At 45.3% G+C, this 24,931-nt stretch overlaps 1 protein-coding gene across 1 annotated transcript in view; it reads left to right on the forward strand.

Moving 5' to 3' along the window:
- Positions 1–24,931, forward strand: part of TRPC5 (transient receptor potential cation channel subfamily C member 5) — a 109,525-nt gene that overhangs the window by 15,244 nt on the left and 69,350 nt on the right. The window contains exon 2 of the mRNA XM_006029369.1: positions 7,578–8,099. Within this exon, the coding sequence (XP_006029431.1) occupies positions 7,578–8,099 (522 nt within the window). The remainder of the gene's footprint in view (positions 1–7,577; positions 8,100–24,931) is intronic.

Raw genomic sequence — 24,931 nt, forward strand, 5'->3', positions numbered from 1 at the left:
GTTTAGTACCTCACACTGGAGGTACTAAACTTAATGCACATTAGGAAAAGCACCTGAATGCACTTGTAGATGTGCCCAGCAAAGAGGAACCTAGTGAAGAAAAAATCCAGCATGGAAGGGCTCATATCTACAGCCTGCTGAGAGGGAGACAGATCTAGATTCTCAATTAAGTTAGGGTAACTCGGGTGTAAACAGACCTTTTCAGAGTACACTGAAAGCAGAACTTGAACTTGTGGACCAGATCCTCCACTGCAGTGTACAGTGTCATGACTCCATTCACATCTTTACTGTTACAATGGGTCATGCAGGATCTTGGCCCACTATCTATATAAACAGCACCATAGCAAAAAGATGCTCATGGCAATTTTAAAGAACAGCCTAGAACACTTTTTCTTACAAACAGTTGGTGGCATTCATTATTTTTCATTAACGAACAGTATAGTTTCATTCAGTGACCTGCCTCTTAAGGGGGAAAAAATCCTACCCTGTGCATGCGTGCATGTGTGTGTGTTGTCATGGTCTTAGTGTTGCAAAGAATCTCTCTAGACATATCTAATTATGATGTTCAGTTCTTGAAAAAAAAATCCAAACCACTAGAATCACTTAAGGTTAATGTTTAACCTCCTCCTCTGTAAGAAGTAGCGTAATGTTTATTGAGAATCCCACACAGAGACAAACACCCTTTTGGTTCAAGTCAATGCAAAAATTCTATATCAAGGCTGCAGGCAAGAAGGTGGGATAAAAACAGTCAGCCACATCACTGTACTTGTTTTCAGACCCTTTTTTCCCAGTAGCACAGCTGCTCTGTAATCTAGCAGCGCTGTCTCTGACTGCTTCCCAATGCCTCTTGCTTTATAAATTACGGTGCTGCTTGTGTGCACCACAGGATTATGACTCTGAGCTAAAGAGTGGCCAAAGGTATAATAACTTTGCAGGCCCATCCTGGTTGTTAATTGCAAACGATGGACAGAATCTATGCTCCAAAGTCCCCTTCTTTTTTTAATTAAAAAACGTTGGGTTTGCCATTTGATGACTGGTTGATGGTACGTGTTTCTTTTAGAGCTGCACCTAGACAAATCATTTACAAATTGTAGATTGTCTGGTGGATTATCCAAACTCTGATTTCTGTTGTTTTGTTTTTTGGATGTTGCAGTTAAGCCAGTACCTGAAGTTGTTTCAGGGAATGTTTTGACCGCTGGTACACCCTTTCTGGGATCAGCACTTTGTCCACTCTATCAGATATGAATTAAAACAGGATATAGCCTTTTATAGTTCTGTAGGTGAACGTGTTGATTTACAAACTGGAGTTGAACTGAGCAGGTGGAGTTTGAATGCAGATCAGATTAGGTCGAACTCTTTGTTATTACTAATTATTTTGCAAATCAGTATGATAATGCCTAGCTACCATATGGGACAAATATGCAAACACCCTTTGTTCTAAGGAGCTTAAAACCAAAAGGATTCATAAAGTGAAGACAAAATGCACTGGGATTCTCAGAGAAGACACCAAACTTAGGTTGTACTTTGCTTTCCTGACCACAGTCTCTTCCTAATACAATGTTGTAGTAAAGTTGATGTTTGATGCCAGACGGCTTGTGGTACAGGCATTCCCCCCGGACAACTAACAGCGGCACTAGGTGTGCCACTGCTAGTTGTCCCCAGGGAGTCAAACGTCCACACTTGTGTGTATGTGGTCAAAGAGTGGAAATCTCTCCTCCTGGTCAGGTGATCTCCAGTGTTTTCTGCTTTCCTGAATAGTGAATAGTGAAAAATGCCACACAACCAGTATTCTCAGTGAGCCTGGTCTCTATTTTTTGATCTGTATGACAGTAGTGCCTATGTATCCAAATAAGTCTATGGCCTAATTGTACCAGATCTGTACAGTCACATAGCAGAAGATAATACCCACTAAGTTAAGAGAAACCGCAATGAGAGATGGGGATTTTAGAGTAACCACTAAAGTAAGTGTAAAGTAAAGTAACACAAGCCTAGGTACTTGGACAGGTTGGAAAGTTTCCTTTTAGGCTAGGGACAGAAGTTACACATAAACCAGTTTAAGTGATCAGAAACTGGTTTAAACTTGTAATAGTGCACATAAACCAGTTCAAAATGGTTGAAACTGATTTGAGATAAACCTGGTTGTATGTAGTATCAGACTTAACTGATTTGGGTCAAACTGGTTTATGGAACTTCTGTCTCAGACCCCCTTCCTGGTTTAACTTAAATCAGGGTCCCCCAGCACCCCAGCATGCCTTCCAGCCCTGAGGTAGGCTGGGCTAGGCTAGGCTAGGTTGTCTGCTCCAGAGAGCAGGGCTGGCCCTGCCCCTCTCCTCCCTAGCCGGAGTGCGAGCTGGCTGAGAAGGAGGTGGAGACTACAGGCACAGCAGCATCTGCCTGGTTTTTCCTTGCTCCACCCTTCCCTCGCTTGCTGCTCAAACAGGCATTCCCCCTCTCCCAGTGCAGGGACCCCAGCGGCAGGGACCCCAGCTGGCATCTGGCCACACCACCCCATGCTAGCTAATGCTGAGACGTGTCTTTGTGTGTGTCTCCAATTTCATTGGAACAAAGGCAGACAGAAAAGTGTCCACTTAGGGCTTTTTGGAACTAATCAGCAGGTCAGCTGGTAATTTCCCTCCTTCCTTACCAATGCTTTACAAAAAGCTGTTTAAGAAGAGCTTGAACTAATGAGGGAGGCTTTGTTTTCTTGATGGGCTGATAAGCTTTGTGTTATGATAAGCTCCCTGCTGGCTTGCTCACTTCAAAGGCCACAATCTGTCAGTGTTCAAGAAGGGAGAGAGAGAGGTGGAGAAATTATCTAGTTTGCAATGCATGGGATGTGTGAGTGCCTGTCAGTTTGCTACAGGCAGAATGAAGAAGCAGGGAGAGGGAGACTGAAAAACTCATTACCATCAATAGATGCATGTACTCCACACAAACTGTCCTCCCTCCCCGCACTCTCCCTTGGCCTCAGAGTGCTAGCCATGGACTGGGGTCTGGAAATACTCCCCATCTCTTGAGCAGTGAGCCAGGAAAAGCTTGTCAAAGGCTGCTTTCCCCTCCCCCTTCAGGCATACCCTGGCTGGGGACTGTGTAGGCCAGGGTAGGGGTTTAAACTCCTCCCTAATCCTGCATCCTGCTGGGGCCTGGCCCTGCTCCCTCCCCAGTTCAGCTCTATGGAAGGGAAGGAAGGGCTACTGTAGCACCCCGCCCCTGAACTTCAAGCCTGAGCCACTGCAGGGATGTGCCTGTATTTCCTGATTCACAAGTGAATGTCTATCCACTTGCAAATCGGTTCAATCTCTGCAGGTTAGTCTAACCTGCAAAGATTGAATTCATTCAGGCTTGGACTTTTTGAATGTCTATACCTAGCCTTAGTGGTATTAGTGAACAGTACCAGTCACAATAACCTCTGCTAGCTACCTGACTAGTCATCATCATCAGATGACATCTTCTGGTAATTTTCACAGAAGTGAATCTTGAAAAGGGACTAGGGGGAAGACAGATTAGTAATTTGCATTATCTTAGACTAAAAATCTAACAAGAAGAGTGGTTCTTATGATAGCTCAGCTAAGCCTAGGCAATATCTTCAGAATTTTCTGCTTATGCTTCTGAATCCAATCCAGTCACTAAATATACAGGGTCCAGACACAGATACCTCTATTAGATGACTGGCTTTGGATTTGAGTCTGCATTTTGGTTTGCCTTGAATAAGAAATGCCATTGTCCTATAAAGTGGCAGCATTGTTGAATAGTCACTTGCCAACTTGGGCAGAAATAACAATTATTTAGTGTTTATAAAATATCTTTCCTCTAAAGATCTCAAAAATATGAGTTATAAAAAAGGGGTACTATCTCTTTGTATTATTGATGGAGACGACATAATCAAAGAGATTAAATGACTTGTCCAAGGTTAGAACTTGTATTAAAATCCAAGCTCTGTTTCTAATAGTCCTATGCACTGTCTACTGGAAAATACTGCCTTTCCAATGATCAATAAAACATCATTCCTGATGAGTACTTGAAAAATCTCAAGTAGATTGAACAATGATTCTATGTAAAGGAAAACTGAAATTGTTTCCAAACATGGCAGGAGTTGGGCTTAAATAGTGATGTTCACTGTCTGTAGTATCATAAAGAAAAGTTGATGGAATAGCAGCAAGCACCCCAGCATTTTGCAGATTAATTCAAAATGATGATAAGCGTTGGATCATTTGTTATAAATGGGAGTTGTAATTTCAGACGCTGACATTACCAAGATAAAATGCAGGGAAGATGCATGCCCTTATGTGAGAACTGACAATGGGGTTCTGAAAGGATTCATCTTAACAGCTTGTGTCAGGTGATGAGGTTAATGAAAAAGAATTTGTTATTCAGGTCACTTAATGAAAATAACCTTGGGAGAACTTAGTGCAGTCCTCGGGATAAAATAATTTATTCCTATTATACTTTTGTCATTTTAATGTAGTTTAAAATGTAGAAGAAGCTGATCTAAACATGAGCTCAACCTGTCAGAACAGCACAAATATACACTGGGAATAATTGCTGATGCTCAGCCTGTAGCCAGTGACAATTAATTGGTTTTTGCACTATCAGCAAAGGAGTTCTTTGCATAATGCCAGTTTTAAAACAGGAGTGTCACAAAGATCTCTATATGAAGAGCATTGTGCTGGAGAAGCACTACAGAAAGTCACAAATGTGAAATTCCTACCTAATGCAGTGTTAAATTTGGTAATGAAAAAAAAGAAATACAGCAGCCCTTATTTTTTCTTTCTTCTGGCTATTGCTGGTTTGGTTTGTAGCACAGCTGTAATCAGAGGGGCCCACACTGCTAGTATCTGGGACACTGTTTCAGGACAGCTGGGTTCTCTTTCCTGCACTGCCACAAACCAGCTATGTGACTTCCAGCAATGTGCTTCCCTATTCTGTGCCTCAGTTTCCTTTCTACCGCATCCCCACGTTGTCTGTTTAAATCAGTGACTCTCAGCCAGGGTTCCTTGAGATCCTTTCAAGGGTGCCATGCAGCATTAGCACTGTTAGGTGCAAACATGATTCAAAGATAAACCCAGAGATTTCAAATAGGAATTCAGGGTATTAAAAACATTCTGACCCGTGTGTGGCCCTTGAGTTCCTTACAAGAGAAGAATTGCTGTATTATGCTATGAAAACTAAGAGCTGACACTTTCAGAGTGGTGCCTTGAGTCTAAAAAGGTTGAGGACCTTTTTGTAACTAGTGTTGGTTAAGGATTACCACCTGGTAGGTGTTTGTAGACTACCTAGCACAAGAGAGCTGCAGTCCTGATGTGGGTTTGAGGATACTAGTAGGGTACAAATGAGGTTTGGGATCAGCCACTTAAATTTTCAGATCCTGGTCCACGTTCAGCTTCAGAAAGCCTCCAGAGTTCCAGACTCAGCCTCACTCCCTCAGTTTAATTTAATGAAAACCATCTTTTCCTCTCTCAATGCCTGACTTTTATTTTCAAAAAGCCCAAATAAATCCTTTTGCAGAAGTCTGGAAGTCTTCCCTTTAGAGCTAGGTACAATAAAGTTCAATCAAAGAAAGAGAAAATTAAACCTGTCACCTGACACTAATAGAGTTGAGAGAAAGAAAAATTGTTATTTCTCTGAGGCACATGTTCCAAGACATATTATAGTCAACAGGAAAAAAAAAAGAAGAAGAATTCAGCAGTGCAGTTATGCATGCCTTTCATTTTAGGAGTGAGCTTATGGGAGATATAGCCATGTGGAATCTGTAACTTCCATTTAACATTAAGAAAAATAATTCAACTGGTTGAGTGAGCAAAAACCTGACAAAGAAAGCTTCCTACCCATCCGCGTATTACTAGGAGTTTAACAGATACCTTAAAAAAACCAAACACACACCCTTTCACTAATAGACCCTGTCTGAACTAACTCCCCTTCCCCACAAAATGCCAGCCTGACCACTTTACTCCCACCCTTAATTCTCCCTGCTCCCTCCTGAGCCATTTTAGTACATTTGCTCCCTGGTGTCAGCCTTTAATTGCTTTCAATCAGGGGCCCTGCTTTGTTACAGCACAACTCTTTCCACCTGTGTGGCTTTTGAAGAATTAACACCCTAATTGTCTGTATCCAGGATGCTGCATTTACAAGCAAAGGGACTTCTGGTCTGTTGTGCACATTCACACACCACCAGAGCAGCAGATCATGTGCACCTGCCTTTGTACCCATTTGGGAAATCATCGCATATGGTGATTCATGGCAATCCAAGTTGCACAATATGGCTTTCCGCCCTGCTGAGGGACTGGGCTACCCAGAGGCTTATGAGTCTGCTCCAGCCTTGTAACTACAGAAGCCTTTGGCCTAGATCGTTGAATGTATTTAGGCACTAAACTCCCATTGAAATCAGATTCAGCAGTCCTGGCTTCAACCCCTGTGGCTTTCAACCCACACATACCCTATAAAAGGCTTATAAACTGTTGTTCTTTAAGTGGATTGAGTAATGTTTCCTGTCATTAAAATCATTCTGACAATGGTTTCTGTGAAATGCCTTTGACAATCGCAAGGGGACGTGTGCCTGCTGTTTACCAGAACTGGCAATCACACCTGGAGCGGTGGAATGTCAGCCACTAGGGTGAGAGCGGTGGGCACATGAAGTACAGTATGCTCGAGTAATTATTAACCCACAACAAAGAGAGCTGCCTATGCAGCATATGGAAACACACTGAGCAGTGGGGATATAAGAGCATTTCAGTCTAATTTTGCATTCTGCATATAGTAATAAGGCCCAACAGGGTGTGCATTAAACTCATCTTTGCAGAAGTGCACCAGAAGCTGAATAATGTACACCCTGTAGCGGCTTATTTGTTGGAGACCATGGCTCATTAATTTTGCATTTAATTTTTTTAGCCCTTTTAAAAAATCTATTTTGAGGGCAGTTATGTAATGTATCCTTCCATGGAAAAGTAGTTTCAAGTCAAAGAGTAGGGAAAAGGCAAAAACCAGTTTTGCTCAACTGGTGGGGAACAACACTGTGTGCCTGAGGAACCCACTGCGTTAGGTCCTTTCATTCAGGCCTGGGTGCTGCTGTAGTACCAGTCACAAAAATTAACTGCAATATGTTGGTTGTTTGTTAATTGTTAATTTGATTTTTCCCCCTGCGCTCTCTCTTTTATGTAAGGTTTCCCTGACCTTTTACTGTTTTGTGCCTTCTCTTAGAAACCCAGCTTTCAGCCACAATTTTGTGAATGAACATTCATTTTTTTTACTAAGTTCCCATATTAGAATTCCCAAGAAATTAACTAATTTCTATGACAAAATGTAAGCCAAAGTGCCAAAACTGACTGCCCTAAGGGCAGCTGAGCACCTTTGGGGCAGAAAATAATTTTGCTTGAATAGCAAGTAAATAAGATTTAAAAATGCAGAACATCATCAATAACCACTGTGTATTAGTGCATGGACTGTGTTTGGCACAGATAGATAGAAGCTCAATGGCCATTTTCTGGTCCCTAGAATCATAAAAATGTATAGAAGTCATAGAAAAGTAGGGCTGGAAGGGACCTCCATAAGTCTTCTTATTGCTATTTATTTTTTATGTGTAGGTCCCTACCTTGATGATGGACACGCAGTTTTCAGAATTCACCCCGGATATCACCCCAATCATGCTGGCGGCTCATACCAACAACTACGAAATCATCAAACTGCTAGTCCAAAGACGGGTAACGATTCCGCGCCCTCACCAGATCAGGTGCAACTGTGTGGAGTGTGTCTCCAGCTCTGAGGTGGACAGCCTGAGGCATTCCCGGTCGAGGCTGAACATCTACAAAGCATTAGCCAGCCCTTCGCTGATTGCCTTATCGAGCGAGGACCCTATCTTGACAGCCTTCCGGCTGGGCTGGGAGTTAAAGGAGCTCAGCAAGGTGGAAAATGAGTTCAAGGCAGAATATGAAGAGCTCTCCCAGCAGTGCAAGCGTTTTGCTAAGGATCTTCTGGATCAGGCACGGAGTTCCAGGGAGCTAGAAATCATTCTTAACCACAGGGATGATCAAAGTGAAGAGCTGGATCCCCAAAAATGTCATGATTTGGCTAAGCTAAAGGTAGCAATAAAGTATCATCAGAAAGAGGTAAGTGGCATCTTATTGTGGGGGCTTTCCAAGGCCACATGGTTTGGGCAAAATGACATGCTTCCAGGCTTATTTCATGTTTATCTAGGGGACACCCGGACTGGGCATCCAGTGAGCAATTTGGACCAAAAGGGGACTGTGTGTAAATGGGACTGCAAAAGCTGGGCACTCTCAGTGGCAGTAGAAGTGGATGACTGGGGAAAGCATGCTTTACATCATCATGGTGGTACACAAGACCAGGTCCAGGACAGGACACTTCCTGTCCAGGTGACTCTCACTGTGTCACTGAGAGCCACATCTGTCTAGGGCAGATTTGAGTCTAATGTGAACTGAAACTGCCCCACTCCCCCTGCCTGTTCCCAAGAACTCTGCCAGTCCCAGCTGCCATTACTGTGCCACCATTCCTCAAAGGTCCTTGGATCTGAAGTGCCTGCTCTAAGCTCAATACCCTGCTTTCCTATCTGTTGTATCCTAATCACTCACCCAACTTTAAAATCTGCTCTATGCTGTCTTTCACAGCATCTGATGAGGTGAACTTGGGGTTGTAAATGCATGTACTATGTGTGTGTGCCTGTGTGTATTGCTCTTATATATATATTAGTTAGTCTAGAAAGGTGTCTATTTACTATGGCTGCGCGAAGCTTCGGTTGCTGATTTGATCTGACCCAATTAGGCGGCCAAATCTCTGAATCCAAATCGACTCAGGCTCGACCCCTTCATCTCTCCGAATCAAGGCTTCCAATTTGATTCAGAGAGATTCGATGATTTGGCCATAGACACGGCTTTATATGTTTTTTCTACATACATCAAGGTACCAGGCAGATTGTGAACGCTGAGATGGTGGGGCAGATGGAGCATCTCACGGGAGCATGGGAGGGTCCCCTGTGTGCTCAGAAGCGGACCTGGAAGTGGACCAGAAGTACTTCTGGTCCACTTCTGGGTCCACTGTGGAGCACATGGGGGACCCTCTTGCCCTGCGGCTTGGCAAATAGTGCCTCCTGGGTCTTGGGGGGGGACACCAAGGGTCCACTTCTGGGTTGGCCACCAAGCACATGGGGGACCTCCCCTGCGCTCCTGTGGGACACTCCATCCACCCATCCATCGCTGATTCTCCAAATCAGAATCGAATCTTCAGATTTGGCCGAATTGAATCGGGACAGTGATCCAGATCAGCAAATCAAATCACTGTCCCCCAAACTGGGCTGAATCAGAATCCAAATCGAATACTGCCCGCTTCACACACCCCAACTACTTAACCTGCCTTCTGAGATGTACTGAACGTCGGAGAGGATTTTAATAAGCCTGAAGTAGGTGTCATGATGGAGCAGTAAGAATGCTAATTCTGATGTATTCATGTTCTGAACACTTGCCCTTTGCTGTTCAAAGCTGTGTTTCAAATACACTTAAGTTAAGCACTGTAAATCTGTACCAGTGGTGGACAGTCTCATTAGAAATGTCCTCATCACTTGTGTTCAAAGTTATGGGCTCCCTTATCTCACTACTGAGAGAAGGAAGAGACAGAAACTCAAACAGGGAAAGAAAAGCCCTATGACAGAATTTGATCATAACGTCTTGCTGGAGGCACATTATCATCCCTAACTCCTCACCCAGTTCAAGCACTGCTAACATTTGAAAATTCTGCCATATAATTACACTAAAAGTTAAAACCATATGTAGGCACATAATTAAAGTTACAAGCATGTTGAAAGACAGGGTGAGAGTGGACAGTATCCAGCCTTAACTGCTGCTTTTGCTCCTAAACAGATGCTATTTTTAATTCCTTTCATTTGGGAAAGGAATCTGTGTGTGTATCTACAGAATCAGGCAAAGATGTCTTCCCACCTGAAAGATCCCACTTGGATTTTTGGCTCTTGCTATGTCCAGGTTCTTGATGGAGTCTCAGAAAAAAATGTTGAGAAATGTAAACTTTTGCTTATAGCATCAGAAAAAGGCAGAAGTGCTTCTGGTGAAGGCCTTGTGAATCCAGACTCTCCACCACTCCATTCCATAGACAAAGACCATGAATCAAGCCTCAGGAAATTGCTGACAGCGTATGGTTTCCTTATCTGGCTTTGGCTTTCCTTTCTGTTCTCAAACCAAGGATTCAGTAAACTATGTTTTGGTTGCCACTGGCCAGTGACATTCCTGGCTTATCAAAAGGAACAGTCTGGTTTTCCTGGTCTTAATTTATTTTAGCATCCAGGATGCATTTTCCACCAGGGAGGGTGAGGAGGCTGGTGCTGCTTAGTGTAACTCCTCCCCACCTTGAAATCCCAAAGTCTATGACACTGCTCTGTTTTACACTGTCTTCCCTGAGGGCCCTATATTATGCCAATACTCTGAATGAAGAGATTTAGACATGACACCATAGCCCGTAATGACTGCTGCCCATCACAAGAGGGAAGATCTGCTGCAATCTGCTGTCTCTGCAAAGCAGCCACCCCCCATGCAAGGAACACAGGGATTTATTTCCACATTTTAGAAAGCAAGAAGATGGAAATCATGATGGCCTGGTCAACAGTCAGGGTTTTATAACCATTTCTATAAAAGTTCTAAGTTGTGGCAACATTAAAAGCAATTAAAGGGCTGTACTTTAAAAGGCTATACTTAAGTGGGGATCATACAGGAGTAGTTGTAGGCTGTGATACAAATAGAATATAAGTAAATTCAATGGCTCTTCCATGACAGCTGTTCTTTATTGTCAGCAGTCCTGCTGGGATTTTAGGAAATGGTCATCTTTACGCCCTGGGGGCATCTATACATGTGCCCGACGCCTGCTCCAATGCATTATAATTAGAATGATTCAGTAGCCTCGGTGTCACATGTATTCAGTATCCCTGCATTTCAAAATGGCAGCGGGGGGGCGGTATTATTTATGTAATAGACTATAATATCTCTCACTGTATTACAGCATCTTGGTAACATTCTTGTTTCACAGGGAGTTTTAGACCCCTAGTGTATAAGAAGAAGAGCGTGTAGTCACAGAAATCCTAGGAACTTCTAAAATATATATCAGAAGAGAATAAAAGAAACGTCAATCAGTGTTGCCATACAAGGTGGTGAAGTGCCTCAAAAATAAAGCTGAGATTAAATGGTAGAGATTTTATACCTATTAGGGTATAGAGTTCAGGTGTGAGACACTAGCTAATGGTCTTAAAATCCTGCATGGTATTTTTGATCGGTTGATCTTGTGAGACACCCCCATTTTGGGATGTATTGGATATGGAACAAACCTGGTCTGATTTTTTAATACAAACAAACTAATATTTTGCATCTGGGTTCCAATACAGGATCTAAACCCAAACCTCTAGAAAGAAATATGTGAGTAGGGCCATCTGGGTGGAAGGAAGCAGGGGACGACGCAGCGCCTCAGGCAGAGGGGCTGCGACGACTCAGCGCTGCCTCCAGCTTTGTGTCCAGCTGCTTGGCACCCCTCCCTCCACCACTGAGTCCACCACCAGCTTCCTTGCATCCAGGGTGTGCAGAGGTGGGGCCCTGCACAAGCCGATTTGCCCTGGACCCCACACCCTGCTGCCATTTTGAAGCATGGGATGCTGAATACACAAGACACTGTGGGTGTTTTAAAGTGGCTTGCTCTAATTATGCGCCCCCCTCCATCCCAGAGCACATGTAAAGATGTCGTGAGTGCCCTCCTCTCCCCTCCCCTGTGCTGTCCAGATTTAGTGAGAGTGGAGCTTGTTTGTCACCTCCTGCAGTAGGGCCTTGTATTTTTACCTGCAGATACTTGGTAGCATCCGTGCACATCACACACATACATAAAGATCAAATTTTGAACCTGTACCTATTTTTAGCCTTGTATCACTGCAGGTATCAGGCATCTCAGGCAATCTATGATCGTGTCCTGTAGCAACACTTAAGCAGAAATCTGTGAAGTAACAGCTCCCTGCCTTTTGCTAGAAGAGGAACACTGTGGGTCTGAACAAAGTCAGCTCTGTTATTTGAAATGTGGTGCTGGGCAGTATTGAAACTTTTTATTTTTAAAGTGCTTAATCTTTGGAGGTATATCTGTCACTTCATTGCAATTTTTCCGTCTCTTTCTTTGGTCAGATCTAACTGGTTGCCTCCATAGGTTTCAGTGGCATGTTCACATCTGTTCCAGTGTGTATGGGACATCAAGTGGACGCAAGCACTGTAGTGTCATTCTGGGGCCAGACTGGGCCAGAATGGATGTGTTTTAAAGGGAAAAAAAACCCAATCCCAGATCACCCCTTATATCCTGGCTGTTTGCAAATAATGGATGAATACAAACAGTCCACCCACGGCATGTTTCTAATTGTTGCAGTGATTTTCTTATAATAATTGTAATAAAACAAATCACCAAGTAAGATATAAACATCCTTGCCAACATCTGAAAACTGTAAATAGGGACATTTGGTGAGAGAGACTTGGGAAACGCCTCTCATTTTGATTGAAAAATAATGGACTAAGTGAGCTTTCCAGAGGGGAAGAAGGGAAAAGCAAAAGACAGTTAGTTTGGTTTTAAAAGGAGGTTTCTCCAATTGAGTAGAGCAGTTGGGCATTCAACTATCAGTGAGGAAAGAGGACTCCCTGTATGAGATACCTGTCCACAGCTGGCTTATATTTTTAAATATTTCTCAGTGTACCATAGCCTAATCCCAAAAAAACACAGTAGGCTCTAGACATGTGCTGTCCTGGGTGTAAGTACCCTGTTTCATTATTCGCAATTGATAGCGAAGCCCTAGTGAAGTCTCATATCCATGGAAGTGCCTCCATTCACAGTTCATGAAAGGGCTTCCATTCAGAGCTGTGTCAAGCACCCATACACTGCAGATGATAGCCCTGAATCAAGGGACTTTTCTCTTTTCTGGTAGTGAATGTTTCACTCAAGATACATGATACAGCAATCAAAGTTGTAGGAAAGAGAGCTTTGCTGAGCTTGCAAGCTGAGTTGGCCTGGCACCAACCTGGCTTTGGCATATTTTGTTGAGTCCCCTGGGTCACAGCCCAAGAAATCTTTCAGTAACTGACCCACTTTGTCCAGCTTCATCCATTCTTCTACAGTTAAGAGGGTCCAGCCCTTCACACTGACTGTACAACCTGCTGGTAATCAGCTGGTGTTCAGTGGGTCTTCAGGAGCACCAGGATGTTGAGCTGACTAAAACTGTCTTCTGCTTATTTGCTGGGCTGTCAGTGGGCTCCTTATTGTTGCTTGTGATCTTAGGTGAGGCAGTCAGCTGAAAATGTAGCCCTAAATGTACTGTGGCTTGGCTATACTTAATTACTTTGGTCAGGGCTCACAGTCTGGAATATGGACTGTTCAAGTCCAAATAGTCATAAGGAAACAACACATGGGCATATGTGAAATTCCTCTGCTATTTTCCATTTTCACATGGGCTTCTACAGAGGTGATTTCATCAGGCCCGGTTGCATTAAATGCTGTGTAAACCTCATACAGGTCACGTCTACATGAGGGACTTAACTGTGCTTTAGCATAGTTTATTGTAAAGTAAGCATGTGTATCTACACGTGCACATGCTTACTTCACAATAAACTTCCCCAGTACTGAGTAAATGTGCTACCTGAAAATGCACAAAGCAAATTTACTTGGCATTAGTAACGGTGCCGTAGTGCTCATGTAGACACCTGACTGGGAGCAAAATCTGCTGCCAGTCAGCCGTCTGCCAGGGGGCAGGAGATAGCTCCCTGCCCTGGGGAACTGCCTGCTCCCGGGGCGGGCTCCACCACAGGAGCCCAGGTGGGGACTATGTCCTGCTGCCTCAACAGCACAGAGCTCCAAGCCCTTTGTTCTGAGATCGCAGTCGGAGCAGGGGCAGGGAGATCCTTATCTCCCATCTCCCGCTTCACCATTGCAACCCTTGCAGGGGGCTGGGAAATCCTTATTTCCCAGCAGCAGCTCCATGACAGCAGGGACACTGCTGGGAGATAAGGGTCTTGCAGACTAAGCCCTGAGACCATGGAGCCGGTGCTGGGAGCTTCCTGCTGGCGGGGGCAGGGGAGCCTGTTCCCTGCCTAGCTCCAAGAGGCTGGGGAGCTTGTTCCCCACCCAACTCCTTGAGCACGGAGCTCATGCTTAACTGTAGAAGGATGAATGAAAGTGGACAAAGTGGGTCAGTTACTGAAAGATTTCTTGGGCTGTGGCCCAGGGGACTCAGCAAAATATGCCAAAGCGAGGTTGGTGTCAGGCCAACTCGGCTTGCAAGCTCAGCAAAGTTCTCTTTCCTACAACTTGATTGCTGTATCATTTATCTTGAGTGAAACACTCACTACCAGAAGAGAGAAAAGTCCCTTAATTTAGGGCTATCAACTGCATCGTATGGGTGCTTGACAAGACCCTGAATAGAATCCCTTTCATGCACTGTGAATGGAGGCACTTCCATGGACCAGCATGGAGCTGGGGCGGGGGGAACAAGCCCCTCAATCCCCTCCCTGCATGCCCAGGTGGGGACAATGTCCCCTTGCCTCAGCAGCAGGGAGCTTCCAGGCCCTGCTCCCCAGTCGTGATTGCAGAGCGGAGGCTGGGAGCTTGTTGTCAGCCCCACTCCACGATTGTAGTTGCATTCACAGAGCAGGGGCTGGGAGCTCCCTGCATGGGGACAGTTCCCTGCCTAGCCTAGAGCTGGCTGGGACCTGCCCCTGACCCGGACAGTTCTCAGCCAGCCCCAGGCTGTGATGGCAGTCCCTAGCCAGCTCCAGGCTGCACATGCAGGCTTCCCCCTACAGCCCAGGGTGGCCAGGAACTGTCCTGGTCGGGTCAGATCCCAGCCCTGTGCCCTAATCAGGTGATTGAAGCACAGGGCTTGGAAAGAGGTACAGGGGTGGGGTAGGCCACAGCCCCCTGCCCTGATCCACCAGTGGAGCAGCTAGCAACTAGCTCCTGCCCCTCCCTTGCAGCTCTTTCCATGCCCCGTGCCCCTGATCAGGAAGCCAGGACCAGGAGCTCACAGCTGCCAGGGCAGGGAGACATTTCCTACCCCCCACCACCAGCAGCAGGCAGCCCCCCGGGTGCTCCCTGACAGCCTCTGGGCTAGCACCCAGGGGGAGCCTGGAGCTCTGCTGGCAGCAGGGGCCCATTGCAGGACTGCAGGGACCTGGGAGCAAATCTGCTCCCTGCTCCCTGTATGTGTAGACACCTACTCATACTCTGTAGTAGTTTACTGCACAGTAAATCTAGGCTGGAATAAATGCATGAGTAGATGCACCCACAGAATGATAACCTCTGCCCCAAGGAGTGTTCAGTCACTGTAGAGATCCATGAGTACTTTACAAATGAGGAGCCTCACAACATCCAGATAAGGCAGATGAAGTATCATTGTTGCGATACTCAAGTCTGAGTTGTTACCTTTGTCAACACTCTGTTTCCACCATAAGCAGTGCATACTCCCAAGTCAATTTTAGGTTAATTACTAGTGAAAATATCTTACAGCTTTTTCTTTTAATTGAGTAGAATGAACATGAAAGATTTCCAAGGAATATGGGTTGAGACCATGCTATCTTAATTATGGAGATAAATTCAACCTGAAGACTCTTTCTAATGAGTCTGTGGAGGAACCTTTCTCTCCAGATAAAGGTGCTGAAGTTGCTCATACCATATGGTTTTAAGCAGAAGACTGATCTTTGAGCTATGCATGATTTATAACAGGGTAAGGGAGATCAGAATCAAGCCAGTAATTCACCAGTGCATTCATCCCTATAGTTCAAGTTCAGAGTACAGTTTAATGGAGCCATAATTCTGAGTGTGCAACTGAAAAAAATATTTCTGGAAAAACCAGCCTGTTCCTGGGAGCTATTTAGGCACCTAAAGATGTAGATAGACAGCTGGTGAGACATTTTAGAGATATAGGCATATTAGGTGCCTAAATCCTATTGAAATCAATAGGGATTTAGCTCCTATATTGCTTAGGCATTTTGAAATTCCACTAGGCACATTATTGCATCCGTATACACCATTAAAAATCCAAGCCCATGTCTCAAGTTCTAGCAGACAATAAACAAGTTTCTCCCATCTTTGGACTGAACAAGCTATCATGTGGTCTGCACACCACCTAATTTAAGACTTGACTTGAAAACTTTGGGGTCCACCAGTTTGAACCCAGAGAGCTGGAAGAAAATTGAACTTTAACTAGCAGCGCCAAAGCAATATCTTCTTATCTGGACGTTGCTCTAATATATATATCATTAGCCTAATCATTCCAGTATCATTCCTAATCATCACAGTAGTAGCCAATAATTGGGTGTCACACAAAACTACCGCAGGCCTGGTTGGGACTAGAACTCTTGTGCTCCGTAGTATTCTCTCTTACTATTTTATTTTGTCTGTAACCCAGGTTAAATGTTGTCTTCACAACGCCAGAAAATTTTGCCATGTTGTGTCAGGAAAGGCTTGTCATCACTGCACTGTGACTTGCCCAAGACATTACAGCTGTAAATGTTTTATAAGCTAACAAACAAATCTGTAGCTCATAAGTAAGAAGAGTATGTCCTTTGGGGAACAAAAAAAAGGGGGAGGGTGGAGAGAAATCAAATATATTGCTGTTTATGTTTATTTGTATAAGCTCCTGCGCATCCTGGAAGGTAAATTACTTTTACACAGGCGGAAAAGAGTCAGTTTAGCAAAAGAGATTAAAATGTGTCCTAAGGTAGTTTTTTTGAGGCATATTTCTTGTTTATAAGCATTCAGATCCATGCCATATAATACTCAGTGCTTCTAGGCACTGGAAACAGTCCTTTGTGTGAAAAGGATGCATGCTACATATTTCATGTTCCCAAGAGTACCTGGTCATTCATTTAGAAGACAGAAGGCATTTAATTGTATGTGATGTATTTATGCATAATGAGCAAAAAAATTCAGGCAGTTTTGGCACCATGTGAAATGTGTTGGCTAGATCCAGCACTGTTGTAGCAATATTCTCCATATCCATTTTCCAAAGAGTATAGTTTCTCCTAAATACTCTGTGTTAGATGAGATTTGCCTTCATGTTAATAGCTGTTGTATCCATTCATTTATTTGTTTGGATTTCTAAGAAGAGATGGGAGAAAAGTCACTTCTCTTAAACTCTTGGCTATTTAAGGCACAATCAAATGTCCAGCTGAGGACTGCCATTTGCATTATTCTAGCAGTGAAAAGGAATCTTAGAGGAAGCGTGAATGGATCTGATGTCCACCCTAACTCTCATCTCCACAGCCAAAATAGTTTAAAATGGTTTGAGTATACAGCAGATCCAGTTCTACAAGACCATGTAGCATCTTGTGGAGTCATTTACATCCATGTAAAGTGAACAGAACAAGCTGCTAATTCAGAATGGCGCCATATGTAGCCATATTGCCTAGTTCATCAGTGGCTTTCACCCCATACAGTCATTCACCCATGCAGGGAATAAAGGCAAATAGAGGTAAAACAGTACCTTTCTGGCATTTTTAGCACTTTGGATTCACTTTATGCTGCTAAATGACTACGCAAGGTCAAAACAGCAAAGAAGCAGACCAATTTCATAGGCACATACATTCACCCACAAGGCATAGGAAGATGCACGGCAAAACTGAGTCCATTTTAATTCCCAGCAAGCCATTTTTACAGTAGTGAGAGAACATGGCTTTTTATCTATGTCTGGATGGCTTAGTACTTTCATTGAGATAGATCAAAAGCATGCACGAAATTCCCTCATGGAAGATTTAACCTCAGTTTCTAACTCACTTGAACTCCTTAAATCATTGACCAGAGATGTAGAGGTAGCAAGTGGGGATGGCCTGGTTTTCCAAAACATTTTTCTTTTTACTACTTTCTCTTCCAGACATTGCCTCAGAAAGTTGTTTCTGTAGATAAGCAGTTCAGGGTTTTGGGAGTGGGAAGAAGTAACTGAAATGTGTATACAGACAGGTACGTCACAAGATCCGTTCCCTGAGTGCACGGACAATCACTCCAGCCAGGCTGCCTCCCACTCAGCCGCGTCGTGAGTCTGTCAAGTGTGCTGCTTTGGTTAGATGTGCAGCATCCCCAGGAGACTCTGAGTAAACCGGGAGAATTTCTAAGGGCACTTCAGTTTGCTTCTAAAAAGAGCTTTTAAAAATATCGCAGACACATGAAGGATGGGGCGTGGAGGACGTGAAAATAAAAACACCATCTACTGTACACTGTTTATATCTATTTCTAAAGCCATTCAGTTTTCTTGAAGGAGAGCCAAGGACCTTTTCATGCTTATAGCCAGGTGCTAAGTTATTTTCCAGTGGTTTGCTCTGATTAAACACAGCAATGCCTAGAGGTATAATAATAAAAGCCTGAATATTTTTATTGTGCTTTTTAAAGACAAGATATGTAAGACTAGTGGGTTTTTGCTTTGGTTTGGTTTGGTTTGGTTTTTTTTACCAGAGACTGTACAGCTCAGAGTATTAATATAGAGGCTTCTCTTTCTAGACTTGGAGGCTGAATCCAGATCCTATAATAATAAATTCTATTTAGCATAGGACGATGCTTTATGGGTGAGAATTTCCAAAGTGCTCCCTACTTAGCTTAACTTGTTCCCCTTGGCCAAATATCACCCTTCATTCATAGTACTGCCCTGAATGACCACAGGTACCATCTAGTGGCTGTTCAGTGCCCAATGCATGGGGCTATTGTTCTCTGATTCATTCCTAGCAGGCAGATGATGCCATTATAGGATCCTTCAACACAATTGGAACAAACGGAGTCCCTGGCAGTAGGTCTTGAGAGCAGGACCAGGATTTGGGGGGCAATGAGACTGCCCTGCACTTGCATCCTTAGGGCTAGGGACAGAAATTACACATAAACTGGTAAAACTGTTTGGAAACTAGTTCAAATCTGTAACACAACAGAAGTTTAATGCACACAAACCACTTTGAAAATGGCCGAAACCAGTTTAAGATAAACCTGGATGGATATAGTGTCAGATGAAACTGATTTAAGTTAAATCTGTTTATTGAACTTCTGGCCCAGATCCCCATCACACTCAAGTTAACTCACAGGCTAGGTAAAGATATTCAAAAAGCCCAAGTCTGAATTGCTTCAATCTTTGCAAGTTAGTCTAACCTGCATAGATTGAACCAATCTGTAAGTGAACAGACATTCACTTTTGATTCCAGAAATGCAGGCACATGCCTGCAGTGGCTCAGGCCAGAACGCCAGGGGTGCTAGAGCAAGCCCTCAGCTTCAGGGAAACTGAGCTGGGGGGGGGAGCGGGGCATGGCCAGACACAGGCAGGCCTGAGTATGATTGGGGACGGGTTTAAATCCCCACCCTGGCCTGCATGGACCCCAGCTGGGGTGTGCCTGGAGAGGGAGGAGGAAAGCAGCCCTGCCAGGGGTCCCCAGCCCCCTCACCCACCCTTGTTGCTCCAGTTGCAGCAACTGAGGCAGCGCCAGACCCCAGTAGCCTGTGAGGAAGTGGGGGTTTAATCCCTCCATTGCAGGGGGGAGGGGGAGCGGCGCAGGCAATGATAGGCTCCACTTGTGCACCTGGGGCTGCAGTGGCCAGACACCAGTAGCCTGAGAGGAAGGGGCAGTTTAATCCCCCCATTGCAGGGAGCAGTGGCACAGGCACTGACACAATGCTGGCTCTGTCCCACTCTGAGGATCCCCTCAGGCAGGGCCCATGCTGCAGCACCTGGGCCGAGGCCTTCAGAGGAGAGGCAAGCTGGCCATGGGGAGGGGGTGGGAGGCGGGGATGTGACCTCACCGCAGGTGCAGAGGGAGTGGAGAGGAGCTGGGGCTAATGACAGAGCCCAAGTCACCACTGCCTCCCACTGCAGCAGCATGGCCTGGGCTGGGGTGGTCCTAGGTGGTGGAGGTCACCTAGGACTCACCACCTCCTACCTCCAGCCCCATACAGGGGTCACAGTTTGCAGGTGGTGGCGGAGCAAACCTTCGTAGCAGGTGGTGATGACGCACCTGTCACCCACCACCTGCTTACAGCAGTGCTGGCTTCTCAGGGCAGGCTGCTACAGGCCAGATGCATGAGCAGCAGTGGGGGGAGGCAATAGCCGGCTGCAGCCCGGTCCAGTCTGGCCTGGCCCTGCAGCCCAGGGGCGTGGGCAGCAACTGACCCACAGCAGCCCACTCTGACTGCCCAGCAATGAGCAGCCCCTGCAGGCAGGCAGAACAGGTGGAAGGCATCCAGGAGCTGGAGCCAGAGCTCCACAAGCTGTGCAGAAGCCAAAGGGCTGAAGCTTCCTCCCACCTCCCTGCCACATGGAGGGCACATCAGGGGCAGGAGTGGGAGGAGGAGGAGATCAGGGGAGCATAGCCACACTGGGACAGCTGCACTGGAAGCTGTGCACTGTGCACTGGTTGGGGCCGGCAGGGTTGTCTGCTCCCTTCATCTCCAGCGACTGCTCCTGTTCCTGCTGCACCGCTCTGGGAGGATGGAAGCTTCAGCCCAGCAGCTTCTGCCCAGCACAGATATCTGGCTCCGGCTCCCAGATGCCTTCCACTTGCTCTGCCAACCCACAGGGGCTGCTCATCACACCGAGCGGGCAGAACAGATGGAAGGAAGAGCTCCATGTTCTGGGCAGAAACTGCTGTGCTGAAGCTTCCCGCCCGCTTACCTAGAGCAGCACAGTGGAGGCAGAGGCAGCAGCAGCAACAGCAGTGGCATCAGGGAGGCAGAACAGCCCCACTGGCCCCAGCCAGCATGCAGCCAGTGGTGCAACTGCAGCCTGCTAAGTGCTGCACAGGACAGGGGGTGCAGCGGTGGCTGGAGGCACACAAACCCCTGCGGCAGGCGGCTGCCAGGCTCTGGGTCTGCTGGCACCTACAAACCCACCCGTGCAGCCCACTGCCAGGCCAGCCACCACCCATGCCACTGGGCTGGGCTGTCATGAAGCCACAGCCAGTTGGGAAAGGCCCTGCAGCCACAGCCTGAACCAGGCCAACCCTGCTGGACCCTTCCAAGCCAGCTGCAGCTCCATGACAGCCCTCCCCAGCCTGTGCATGGGGAGCCCAAGGGCCCTGCCCCCACAGCCCAGCCCAGGCTGGCCCCTCCATATCCACCTCCATCAACGCCCCTGGACAGGGGTTGCTCCACCCCAGCCAGGCAGAGTCCAGTTGTGGTCCCCGGGGAGGAAGGGGGGAATAAACCCCCTCCCTGCTCCTTTTGCTTCAAGGAGCTGGGCCAGGACTGGCATCTAGCCACACCCTGCCCTTGCTCCAGCTAGAGAAGAGAGGGACAGGGCCAGCCCTGATTTCTGGAGCACACAGCACAGCCTAGCCATGGCTGAAAAGCATTCTGGGATGCTGGGGGACGCTGGTTTAACTTAAAGCAGTAAGGGCTCTGGGATAGAAGTTCCATAAACTGGTTTGACCCAAATCAGTTAAGTCTGATACTACATTCAACCAAGTTTATCTTAAACCAGTTTTGGCCATTTTGAAACTGGTTTATGTGCAGCGAACTTATGGTCTGTTACAGGTTTAAATCAGTTTCTGATCACTTCAACTGGTTTGTGTGTAACTTCTAGCCCTGGTCCCCCATAATCCCAGAATGTTTTGCACTTCCCTGCTACCTTTGGCCCAAGCTGTCTGCTCCAGCTGAGCAGGGAGATGTGCTCCAGGGCCACCTCCGCAGCCTCTGGCCTGGGCCACTGCAGGCATGTGGCTGCATTTTCAGAATCAAAAGTGAATGTTTGCTCACTTGCTTGTCAGTTCAATCTATGCAGCTTAGACTAACCTGTAAAAATTAAATCGATTCAGCCTCAGGCTTGTTGATTGCCTGTATGTAACCAAGAAGTACTGAGAAGTGTTGGTGGGATGGCGTGAAGGGAGCAGGTTCTGCTGGCAGTTCACATTGAACCTTTTCTGGGGATAATTAAAGGACTTAATTATCTTCCCCCTCCCCACAAGTAAGTGGAATAGGGTTTGCAGCAGTATACAACAAAGACATTTCTGGGGTTTTTACATGACAGGATGGGCTGTAGTATAACCCGGTCTCTCTGTGAGCATTATGGGTAAGATATTTAAACAATCAAGTGCAAAGCTGTTCTTCTGATTGCTGTTCATATTTCTGTAAACCCCATCATGGTACATGCAGACAGTTGATTCGGATGATGTCTGTGTGTAATTAACTGTTTTGCTCATACCATCCTGAAAACTGAGTGTTTAAATCAGGCACACTGTTGCATATACACTTTTTATTAAAAGATTAGGTCCTGTGGCACCCGAGTATAAGAATACAGGGAGGAAGGAGAAGGATAAACAGGCAGAGGCTATGATGGTTCACCAGAGCCAACTTGCATTTTCGTTCAAGGAGAAACACAGCACTGCTAAGATTCATTATTTATGTGACACCAATAGCGTGAGTGGCAATTTGAGTAGGGCTGCCCAGTTGTCCCAGCATTGCAGGAATACAACAGAACAACTCAGTGGGAGACTATCATTCCCCTGCAGCCAACATTTCTGACTATTGTTGCACAGCAGAAATAAGGAGAAAGGATGCAAGACTGATATGATAGTGAAGGACTTGGACTACTGCTAATAGGTACTAGAAATAAAATGAAGAATGGCTCTTTAATTAATGTTTTCTTGCCCTTTGTCTCTGGTGTAAATGATCTCATGGGCAAAGAGAGGAAAATAAACGTAAGGATAAAAAGGAATTGTCATCCATTTAAGAGTATACAGGAATGATATAGTGGGTTTATCATTTCTCTTAACACCATAGACTCCATCAATCTCTCTGCTGGTGATAAGAGACGCTTTGGACACAAACTAGAGTATGGGACATGATTGATTTGCTTTCTAAAGACAACAGAGGGAATTATAGAATAGAGAAGAGCAGTGATACCTTAAAAACAAATCCATCAGTCTTATCTTGTCTGAAGGTCTGGACCCCCATTCTCAGTCTTTCCAGTTAAGCTGCTGTTATCATTTTGAAGGCTATATCATACTAATACACACTCCAGTTTGAGAGATGCCCAAAGAAATTAACATCAACAGTAAAATTCTTTGTGTAGAATCTCCTCTTGATAACAGAAGTGGTGCTTTTGTAATCCGATTAGTGTAGGTTTCAACTTTTCTTCGGGGTGTCAGTAGAATGTGTTATGAAGTCCATAAAACCCTGGGACTGAAGAGTCCACTCCTGTCATTGCCTGTGTAGCTTCATCATCATCAAGATAAGCTCTGTGGCAACGTGGTGATTGAAACCATGATCATTTCATAGTTCCTCATGCCTGGAAGAGGGTCAGTAAGCTAAATAATTTGACTCACAATCATCCTCCGAGTTTGGGATTTTGGTCTAAATGGCATTTATAATTGGTGATTATAGGTGCTGTGTTCATATTTTTCTGTAAACTACTTGTCTAATGGCTGCTCAAATAAATGCTAAAAGTAGCACTGAACAAGATGAGTGTTCTTACTTCCTCCCCTCATTCTGTACTTGTGCCCAAGCTCTATCCCAATAAAGTTCCTGTGGAGCATTTACTAGAGATTTGTCCCCAGGGCCTCACTTCAGCAGCCTTCCCTGATCAGCAAAACACTTAAGCATGAGCTTCAATCCCACCAACATAATTAGGACTTAAGCATGTGCCTGAAACTAAGTGCACACCTGAATGCTTTGCTAAATAAGAATGGATTTAAGCTTGTGCTTAGCAGTGCTTGGTTAAATGCTTTCTGTTTGTCTTAGCACAGAGAATCTACAAGCTTCCAACTTTTTTCTAAAATATGCATATACAAAACACTTCTCCTGCTCAGAGGAACTAGTCCAACTTCATTTAAGCCTATGGAAGCTGACTGTCTTTAATGGGAGCTGGGTCAGTCCCCCAGGTTCCCACAGAGGCTTGTCTTCTGCCCACATGACGCCATTGGTGGCATTTTGGTAGTTGCTCTGTTCCAGCTGGTTTATGCACTGGGGGTGGCTCATGTGCAAGCGACCCTGAGCAAAGATGCACGTGTCAGTTCCAAATAAAATACTAAGAGAAAGGAGTAAAGAAACAACATCAGATGAAGCCATCTGCTTGCTCACAAAATACCTGCAGCTTGCTTTATTAGCCAACAGAAGGAAGTTGGGAAGTGAGTTGGGAAGGCCTTGGCTTTCTTGAACAGTACTGTAGGTCCTGTCAGTTGACTTCATGGTAGTAATGACTTGTTTTTTCTGGCTTTGGATCAGTATTTTGTTGTTAGCACTACCATCAATATGAGAAGTGGTGTTGCTCCTGATGGGGTGCTCAATTGCTGTTTACTGGATGAAAATTAGATAATCTCTTAGGAATACCAATACCTAGATTACAGGGGTGTAGGTTGTAGCCATGTTGGTCTAAGGACATAGACAGACAAGGTTCTTTGGGTGAATATGGTATCTTTTATTAGACCAACTTAAATAGTTGGAAAACAATTATTAAGCAAGCTTGGAGTCATTTTTTTTCAGTTTCACACATACATGCATATGTGCGTGCACACACGCACACACACACTTTTCTCCTTTCACTTTTGTCTCTTTTCTATTGCAGAAAGCATTTCACAACAGGAAGCACAAACCTAAAGTGTTTCCATTTCTCAGCTGACATTCGAACAGCAGAATACTAGGGCTGTGTGAAACTTTGGTCACTGATTCGAGTCGGCAGAGATTCAGCTCGATCTGGCAGCCGAATCAAATCAGGAGACCCTCTCTGAATCGAAATTCGGAGAGATTTGATGATTCGGACATAGACACAGCTTTAAATGTTTTTTCTCCGTACCTCAAGGTACCAGGTGATTCATGAACGCTGAGATGCTGGGGTGGATGGAGCGTCCCACGGGAGTGCGGGGGGGGGCGGGGTCCTCAGTGTGCTCAGCAGCAGACCCAGAAGAAGTGGACCAGAAGCACTCCCGGTCACCTTCTGGGTCTGCTGTGGAGC

Source organism: Alligator sinensis, unplaced genomic scaffold (assembly GCF_000455745.1).
Source record: "Alligator sinensis unplaced genomic scaffold, ASM45574v1 scaffold521_1, whole genome shotgun sequence".
Classification (NCBI taxonomy): domain Eukaryota; kingdom Metazoa; phylum Chordata; order Crocodylia; family Alligatoridae; genus Alligator; species Alligator sinensis.